At 38.3% G+C, this 10071-nt stretch overlaps 1 protein-coding gene across 1 annotated transcript; it reads right to left on the bottom strand.

The window, feature by feature from the left end:
* Positions 1 to 1817: 1817 nt before the first annotated feature.
* On the bottom strand, positions 1818 to 8312 carry LOC122672355 (ABC transporter A family member 2-like; the record flags this gene model as incomplete). Its single annotated transcript, XM_043869841.1, has 16 exons — positions 1818 to 2149; positions 2277 to 2453; positions 2917 to 2997; positions 3074 to 3388; positions 3472 to 3615; positions 4527 to 4616; positions 4744 to 4820; positions 4920 to 5037; positions 5596 to 5822; positions 5920 to 6079; positions 6228 to 6428; positions 6509 to 6604; positions 6741 to 6926; positions 7031 to 7200; positions 7292 to 7523; positions 7848 to 8312. Coding segments are annotated over 16 exons (3012 nt in total), but the record flags the coding sequence as incomplete, so codon positions are not given.
* Between the last annotated feature and the right edge of the window lie 1759 nt (positions 8313 to 10071).

Here is a 10071-nt window from a genome sequence, read left to right as displayed (position 1 = left end):
TATTCCCGATTCAGACCGGATCGGAATCGATTGGAATCACTCCGCACAACCCTAAAATCGGCCTAAAACGGCAGAAATCGGGGAATCTTGGGCGTGAATATTTCAATTTAGGATGCCAAAAATCAGAATCAGTCCCAGTCGATCCCGATCCGATTCACCGATTTTTAAAACCCCCATTAGGGCCCTTTTGGGTTTGGGCAGCTTAGATTATAGATTAACTTCGCTTTTATAGGGACGGACTTGGATGGGCTTCAGGTCCGTAAGCAGCCAGTCTCGTTCAGAGGACCGTTGAGCCGTACCCTTGCACCGGAAATGATCGAATGTTTTGGATCAGGATCGTCTCCAGGGAATCCAGCTTCCAAGGGATATCTAGCGGTTGAGCTGTGCCGCACACATCTCGGTGCACGCCTATAGATGTGTGCGGCACAGCCCAATGGCTGGCAGCATCCTAGGCGTGCTGGGCTCCTTGGAGATGAGCTAAATTTGAATGTTTTTCGATCTGAGCTTGAACCCGACACTTTTAACAAATAGGCCAGGTGAGTTTTGGGTTTTGCCCCGGACCTAGAATTGCCACCCTTAACTATGAGTTTCAATGTGAGATTAAAGAAAAGAAGAAAAAATCTATCAGGGGTTTCAGGTTGTGCAAATGTTTTTGTTGTGAGTTGTGATTTTGTGCAAAAGGTGACGGTAAACCTTACGGAGAATTTTGGTTTCGAGCAAAATGCTAATCGGTTTTAGCATATATATATAAGTGGTTCAATGGTGTACTAGTTTTTAATGGATGATCTAACCGGTTCAAAACCAATATTTTAAGGTTTTGAAACTGAATCGAATGGTTTAATAAACAGTTTCACTTTGTTAAATCAAAATCGAATTGAATAATAAATGATAGGGGTAGTGTTCTTTGTGTGGGATCCAGAGCCACGTCGGTCATTTCCACCTCCCATGTGTCTGGGCATGGTCTTGCGTCCCATGTAAGAACTTTGGAATGATAATTTTGTTTTCAAGAAGCCAAGATTTTAGAGCAGAAACAAGAAAATAAACCAATAGGATTGGTTCAAATGGGAAAAAGTAATCCATAGGCTTTCACAAGCCCCCCCAACCCCTTGAAAGACAGACAAATAGAGACAAATCAATGTATGAAGCCACAAAATAAGGATAAAATCAAATAAATGGAAATAACCTGTTAAAACAAATAAATTGGAAAGGAAATTAAAACCTCATGAAATACAGTCCCACAATTTCAAATCTGGTATCTTTAATTCTCTTTGCACAATTCAACAAAGAAATCCAAAGTAGGTAATTTCTCACAACTCAACATTGACAAATGATTGTAGGGTAGGTAGTTTCAGTTCGATTTATTCGGGTTACACTCTATTCGGTTTGGTTCATATCTATGGTTTTCAAAATTTAAAACAAAAATCAAACCAAATCGAATGAAATTTCACTTTTCAAAACCAAATCCAAACCAAATCTAATTTTTTGGATTAAATTTGGTTCGATTTTAAATGGCTGGTTTCGATTTCGGTTTTTGGTTTCAATTGTAAATTGACACCCTTTATCAAGAGGACCTCCCAATTGGATTGATCTCGTGGAGTTAAAAATTACTTTGGAAAAAGTAATGAAGCAGGAGATACCATGTAGTGTAGCTTTGAGAACAAAGATTTTAAATTGGACTTGGAACATGGATCAACCCTCATGTAAATTTTTCTAATAAACTTTCATGGAGCAAGCTCAGGCGCAAAGAATGTCATTAAATAAAGCCCCTTGGTGTCTATCACAAATAAATAAATAAATAAATAGATAAATTCTTAGTGTCAACAATGTATTTTACATAACTGCTTCAGTCAACCATAGAATCGGTTTGGGCATCCTTTCAGGTCCTTTGATTGCCTTCAATTTGATTTTCATCAATCACAAATCCATGTATGTGTCCGGTTCGTCCGGTTCGTCCAAAAGTTGCATGGGTAGTGCCTGCAGAAGAACCCATAGGTTGAACGTTTGGTGGTATAGAAGTTTCAGGTGAGTGACCAGAAATGCAGAGTCTGCCCGAATCATCCTGTTCCCAGTATACTTCAACCATGAGACCACTAGGATTTGCTGCGGACTCGGTACCAGGGATCCCAATAAATCTTGCTCCAATGGGTATCTGCATATTAATCATGAAGGTTAACACGTTAAAAGCATTTCCTACAGTTCCCTGTATTCAACACTTTTCTTAACATAGTTTCATGTAGTCAGCTATGCTAGAAATTACATTAGTTCATTGAACCTACCTCAAGTGAGGTTCCAGATGTTAATGTCAGAGTTATCAAGGCCCCTTCAGCAATAGCACTTTCTAGTTCTGCCTGCTTGGCTATATTCAAAAACACTTCTTCGAGAGTTGTAAGGCCAAGTTGGATGTCTGATATGCCAAATTCTCTTTCTCTTTCTTGAAGCTCTGCAAAGAAACTCTGCACAGCAATTTGTTTGTAAGGAAGAACAGAAAAAAAAATCTTATAATTAAATCTTCATTAATAGTAGCGTCCTATTAGTGGCACATATAATATCAAGTAGACAAGCAAGATCTGTGGTCAGAGATATTTTATGATTCATCGAAGAAGGTGTTTCGTAAATTAAAGTTTATTGAAAATAAAAATGATCATAGTTACTACTGTATTTATGAGACCATTTACCAAAACCATTCAAAGGATATAACAGATCGATAGGTCTACTAAAATCCATTAGACCATGCTGTTGCAATCTACTTCAGTTTCAACTGTCAATGTATGTCCACATGCATACATGCGTATGTTTTGAGTCATGAGTTCATAGCATGGCCCTTTGGCATGTCAGCACTCAAAAGTAGGAATGCAAAAGTTATGATGCAAGACAACCAAAAGATAACAACAATACAAGAGTGGGATGAGTACTTACTCCCAACAAGTTTTCTTTTTCATGAGGAATAACGAAAGTCAGGAAGGCCTTGTTCTCCTCTTTGGGCACCACATTCAAATGCTGTCATATAAATCCATTGAGTCAGATAAAGTATCTTTAGTTAAAAAGATTCAAGAGCTAAATATATCTGACATACATGTTTGAAAAAATTCTTCACATCTTCACAATGAGGTTCGGTCATATCAACAGCGTCCTCGTTAGCATTAGGAGTTTGCCCAGGATTACTCCCAAGGAAGCTCACGTTAGCAACAAAACCTGTTCCAAACCGGGACTTCAATCTGATTGAGGTACCTATGCAACGGAGCCTGCCTTTTGCCATGATAGCTATGCGGTCACTTAAAATGTCAGCTTCCTCCATTGAGTGAGTTGTTAGGACAATGGACCGACCTTTCTTTGCATCCTCTATGATATCCCATACATGCCTCCTTGTGATTGGATCCATGCCAGTTGTCTGCATGCATAAGGGAGGCTTCAAATACAATAAAATAGATAAAACGAAAGATAAAAGGTTAAGAAAATTTCTTGAGTGCATACCGGCTCATCCAAGATGACCAATTTTGGATCACCAATGAGGGCTATTGCAACACTAACCCGGCGCTTCATTCCTCCACTATAACTCCCAGCTCTCAGTTTGGCTGCTTGAGTAAGTTTAACGTGTGTTAACGACTCCTGAACAACCTGGAATGCCAGTAAAAACATTGGTTCTAAGAACAGATGGATAAAATGGAATTTAAGGCATATCTATATTTTTTAATTATTGGAGAGCAGGTGTTGGGATTCTCAACCCAGCGAGGCTCAAAGTACATTTAATATAGTGAAATGTAATGTTGCCATATGCAATCATAAAAAAAAAAGCTGCCATTTGGTATAATAATAACTACTAATATTAATATTCTACAATATGCTGAAACTAAATATTGTGACAATTAAATAAATACATATTGCATGCTTTTGCATAGACTATCTATGTAAAATTTTCAAGTTTTAATAAACTAGGCTTCTTAGCTTAGATATAAGGAGTTTTCCTTGCAGGGAGGTCCTATCCTTAAATAGTTCTGAACTTTATTTATTTTTGACTTGGTAATCAATTTTATCCTATTGTCCAGCCCTGCTTCCATTCAGGGCTGGAGGAGATCAATTCCTGGCCCAAAGCACAGGCCTAGGCTGGGCCTTGTGCCTCATATGTTGTGGTCAGCCTGTAAAATCGCCACTCTTATTGGGGAGTAAAAATGTTGTTCATATTAACTCAGTGACACTCAGTCAAAATTTAGGCTTCATGGGGAATTAAACTGAATGATAAGATTCCATTTGAAAGGCTCTCAGATGAAATATCTGAATATTTCAGATGAAATTTTGGAATTTTAGCCAAGAAATGGCGTACTCCTTTATTCACATACTTAGTATGTAAACTGCAGTTTTAAAAAATTTCATCAGTTTATTTCGTTTCTTTAGCATGATGCGAAAAGAAACAGACAGTCATCCAGCTTGGGCTTAAACAACTGCACTGGCCGAAAAATTGCAAACAAGAAATAATGTTTATGAAAAAGCAAGTAAGTATGCAATCCTTTCATGGGCTGTATAGCACATACCGACTTGATTGAATTAGGGGGCAGGCCTTTGATGTTAGCAAAGAGATGGAGGTGCTCTTCACCGGTTAAGGCATCCCAAAGAATGTCAAACTACAAAAAGGAAAACACAAAATAGAAACGAAATTTAGTTTCTCCATTTTCTGCATAGATTGCTGCAAAATGTCAGATGAGATTCACATATGTATTTGAATAAGATATGAAAAAGAAAAAAATGTACCTGAGGACAAACTCCTATTAGTTTTCGGATACTTGACATACCAGCACCACTCCGAATGGAATATCCATAGATCAGTGCTGAAAACAGAGCAGTTCATCAGGTGATTAAAAACCCACACTGTATCTAGAGCTATACTGAGATTGATGAACCGAGGAACATAAAGCTAGCGGTATTACCATCTCCGCCTGTCACTGGTGTGATGCCTGTTAAACAATTGATCGCAGTAGTTTTTCCAGCCCCATTCGGTCCAAGAAGACAAAATAGTTGATCTTTTGCAAGGTTTACCGATAAACCCTGGAAGTAATAAATAAAAAATGAACAGAAATAATCATATTCAAGGCAACCCCATGCTATATTCAGGCATCCTACTTCTTTCAACTGTATAAACTCACATTCACCTATGATTAAGTGATGAGTGAAGAAATGGAATCATCCATGTCTAAGAGGACTAAGACACAGAAAAACTTTATCCATGTGTAAAACTAAACACATGATTGGATGCAGAGGCCCAACACTTGCTAGGGCCTCACCTAGGACTAAGAGGAGGCCTCAAACCACATGAATTCATCAGAATGGATGTTTGCAGCAATGAGGCTACCCATCCATCTACATGTATGATTAATTCATTGCATTTTAAAAAAAGAAAATTTCAGAAACTAATATAAAGCTGGATTGGTAAGATTGTCCAGTCAGGTTGATTTTGCTGGTACGATCTCCATAGTGAGACCTGATTCTGGCTTGATTCCCCTACATATGTACGATTTGTAAGAACAGATGAGGTAGGACCAGTGGCTTCTGCTTCTCCTAGTGGAGAGTCACTCCTCAATATCTGAAGGCAAAATGGTTATTTACCTTAACAGCATGGTAAGGTGGAGTCTTTTTGCATTTACAGCAACCCATATTTGTTGTCCCAGGATATGTCTTTGCAAGACCGCGTAACTGAACTGCAACATTAGGATCAACTTCACCTTCATTGACTTGTTGCTTTACAATATTTTCCTCTTCAAGAACATCTTGATCCTCCTGAGTAACATGGTCCACTGGTGGAGTTGAACTAGTGCAACTACAAATGCCACCCTCTGGAAGAAACAAAACAAATAATGGTCATAAATTCGGGAAATTTGGGCAAAGAAGAATGCATGGATATTAAAGATTGAATCCTGAAGACTCAGTTACCTTTAACCTTGTCTCCATCTTTTCCTATCCAGTACCCAGGCTTGAGGAAATAAAATAATGATTTCCTCACCCCTGATGAATTTGGGATTATATTGTCGAAGTAGATAGCCAAGAGAAACCACAGAAAGAATGTTGACAAAAGCCATCTATATACACCATCCTGACAAAAGCATATACAAGTAAAGATCTGACTTATTTACCTTATCTGGAAAAAGAAAAGGTACACGGAGATGATTATAAGGAAGACAATATAATTATGGACTGAATCATTTAGTTTAGGCACTCAAGCTGTAAAGGCGTAGCCATACGATAGTCAACACACAATTTGGCGTTGTTGGTGGACACTTTGCTCGTCCACTCCAGCTGATCCCGCTGTCTTCAGAAGTGTTTGTAGCATTTGAAAGCAAATCAAGAGCTTTGGCCAGAAGATTAGGTGGGAATAAAGACCAAATGACCCTGTATACTACACTATAGGAACCACCGTAGGGAAATCCAAATGTTGTAACAAGCTGCAATGACAAAAAGAGACCTCTTAATGTGACTATATAAACTGGCCATCCAGAAAATTTACAACTTGGGGGAATCTTGCCTGGGTCAGGAAGCCAACGATAAATATGGAGAAACCCACAGTTGTAGATGACTCTGCCTTAGTAAGGAAAGCCGACAGCATGAAGGCGAAAGCAACCTAACATTTCCAGTAGACAATATTAAAAAATATTAAATTGAGAAGGGGCCTTGCTTTAGAAGAACAATAGAGTCTTCCATGCATATAGAAGCAACAAGGATCAGGATCAGGATGCAGACTGCAGGAATAAACTTACCATATTGAATTGGAAAAGAAAGAACACAAGGAACACAACTGCAAAACTATTGTGCAAGAAAAAGGTGAACTGGAACATCATGCCAAAGAGAACAGTGAATAGTGATGAGAGAAGTGTGATCAAGGACTCCCAAGTGAGCCACGAAAGCCAATATGCAGATTCATAGAGACCCATTATAGACATTGCCTGCAGTTTCAAAAATAACAATGAGTAGGCCGGAAACAATGACCTGCAAAAGGCCTAACATAATAAAGTTTTGGTGAATGATTAAAGTCCAGAGGAAACAATACCTGGCGAAGTTTGAGTTCTTTCTCTGTAACCAGAGAACTAATTTGGAAGACAAAACCAAACATCGCAATCGCAAGGCAAAATGTTGGTCCTATAGTCCCCATGGCAGAGAAGTTATCTATGGCAGGATGCGCAAATTCCTTGAGGCTGACGACCCAGCTAAAATTTGGATCTGTAAATGAAAAGAAGTAAAATTGGTGGCAAGAGAAAAAGCAGAACAAAGTATTGATTATTGAATTCCAGAGAGAAGAAGGTTTGAGTACCTCCAATCAAAGACCTAGCAATTTCACGTTCTGCAGCGATTTGGAGTGGTATTTGAAATTTAAAAGTAGGGTCCTCAAAGTGCCCTCGCTTTTGTACAGCGGTCGAGTTTGTTTGAATACCATAGCTTATTACAGTAGAATTCTCTTCAACGAAATGCAGAGCTCCTGGGCAACGCATAGGTTCACTGAAAAGCCAATCATCGACTTCTTCAGGTGTTCCAAATGATTTAACCTACACAAACAGGGCAAATAATATGAACTATGAAGTCGTTAGTTAAAAATTCTCATGCAACATACGAAATGGGAGGTAACTGAAAGCTTTTTTCAGATAACAGAACTGTAATAATAAATGAACAATGCAAGAGATCAATATAAAAAATACAGGACATCATGCACTGCAATTACCAGTCTATGAACCCTAATTTTTTATTTTTTATTTAAGTAAGCCCGGATTCAACATAACTTCAAAGAAAATTCTACTTCTAAAACCTCGATTTCGTAATAAAAGAATCCTAAAACCCACAGAAAAAAACAAAATTGGAATCCAAATTCATACCCTAGTTGAAGGAATAGGTCTTCCTGGATTATTAGCCATGATGTTCGACACAATTGTTCGGATCCTGGAGCTACTGTTCCCACTCCAAACTAAATCGTAGCACGGAGTCTTAATGAAGAACTTGTCCTCGCAGGGAGGAATTGGGGGAGAGACAAGGGACTTGGGATCAAAGACGTTTTCATAATTAGTCGTAGAAGAGAAACGATTTCTAACGGCTCTATCGATGACGAAGATAAGAAAGATGAAGAAGATGGAAGAGAAGAGTTGCATAAACGTAGATCTCCTGTTCCTCCATGCGAGGAGGAAATTCTTCTTCAAAAGAGCTTTGTATTGCTGAATAAACAGAGGAAAACCCTTCTGCAAATTCACCATTTCTCCCTTCTTACTCCTCCCTCTTCTCTTCCTTTCGAGTTCCTTATACTCTTCTTTCTTTTCAAGAAAAAGGTGCAGTTCTAACGGAAATAGCAGCAATGGAATCCGTCAGTCAATTCCTCTTCTTGCAAAAAATCTATTTATAATATAGAAGGAACAGAGGAGGAAGGCCAAGAAGAAGAAGAAGAAGTAGAAGAAGACATTAAGAGAAATTCCGAATAGTCAGCTCTCTTTTAAAATTCGCGGGGTTTAAACTGCTATGCCCCATCCGATCAGAGTCTTTTCAAAATTACCAGATACACCACCAAACCTCGATCTTGATTTTTCACTATTCAATTCCTATGTGGGACGCAGGGCACCCTCACGCACATTGGGTGACGGAATGACCGCCATGCCCCCATGTACGATGGAAATTTATCGTCCATTGTGTTGTCGCAAGTGTTCTCATTGGCTGGTGCATGCGGCGTGGCCCCTGCATCCCACGCAGCGAATGACTTCCCTAAAAAAAAGTTTTCCCTATATGTGGATAATGTCTGTTTGGGGTGAAATGTCTTGTGATCGGGTGGCATCTCCCAAGAAATTTTTTTAGGGCTAAATGAGTGTTTGGTCAATATGTGCCTATGATTGTTTTTGTGTGTGAATCAGCATCAATGTAGGGTTTTATTATATATATTGTAGCTAAATGGTTTTCTTTGTAATATGAGAGAAGTGCGAGGATGAGTAATTGTAACCCTATTCTTCATTGACGCTGAAGTAGATTTCATCTTACTCTGAAAGTATGTAATCTTGTTGAACCATGTAAATCCTTTTGTGTATATATTATGATTATTGTTTGCAATTTCCATTATTTTCTTCTTCGTTTATTGTTCAGAGCATTCTAGTCAATGTGCATCACGATGAAGGGACAGTTTGGGTAATAGACATAAATATAAAAAACTGCAGGAATTTTGGAATAACGGTGGTCCTTGACAATGGCAACTGGAAAGAGAGAGAGAGAGAGAGAGAGAGAAAATATCCCATATTTGTCAATAAAATCTTAAGAGCTAAGCATAAGGCTGCCTTCTCAGTTGCTTCCTCTGGTCACTGTTTTCTATTACACGGTTGACCGTTTGAACAGATAACCGTTTTGTGGAATATGAAAATTTCGTGGTGGTCACCATCTTCCCGAACTCCTCCTTATGCTGAATTGTGACACGTGGCTCATTCCTCACAGTATCACAAACAAAGTTGAATATACTAACCCCCAAAAAAGGACAAAGTTGAATAAAATTTCACGAGGTAGCGGTCTTCTTAAAACGTTTGTGCCTTTATGCTTTGTGGAGAGTAATGGACTAATGGATTCTAATCCAATGAAGGAATGAAGGAATGAAGGAATGAAGGAATGAATATCAAAGCCAGATGGCATTTGTTCATTGGATTGGTGTTTGGGTTTTTTCAACGAATTGATCATATTTTCCACTCCTTTACATGTTGAATGCAAATTGACTTAGTCAATCAAGATTTATTGCTCTGATTACCATATAATAATAGATCTTCAAAAGCTTATATATGGGTTAATTGAAGAATGATATCATTTTTATACGGTTCATATGGGTCCATATTATCACAATATGAGAGAGAATGTCAGTGTAAACCCCACTGTCTATCATGTGAGAGAGATATTAAAATTTGCACTAGGATGGTTCATGCTTCCTTTTCCCATAATCAAATAAAAGTTTTATGTAATTATAACCGAATCGAAGTATGTTAAAGAAAAGAAGAACATTGCAACCAATTTTGCAATGCTACCTTTTGACAATTTCATGATTGGTTAAAGCGTGGACTAGAAATAATTGTATACATGAAAAGGGGA

This window comes from Telopea speciosissima, chromosome 8 (genome assembly GCF_018873765.1).
Source record: "Telopea speciosissima isolate NSW1024214 ecotype Mountain lineage chromosome 8, Tspe_v1, whole genome shotgun sequence".
Classification (NCBI taxonomy): Eukaryota; Viridiplantae; Streptophyta; class Magnoliopsida; order Proteales; family Proteaceae; genus Telopea; species Telopea speciosissima.
Note: the sequence above shows the minus strand (reverse complement) of the source record. Positions and strands in the feature narration are given on the sequence as shown.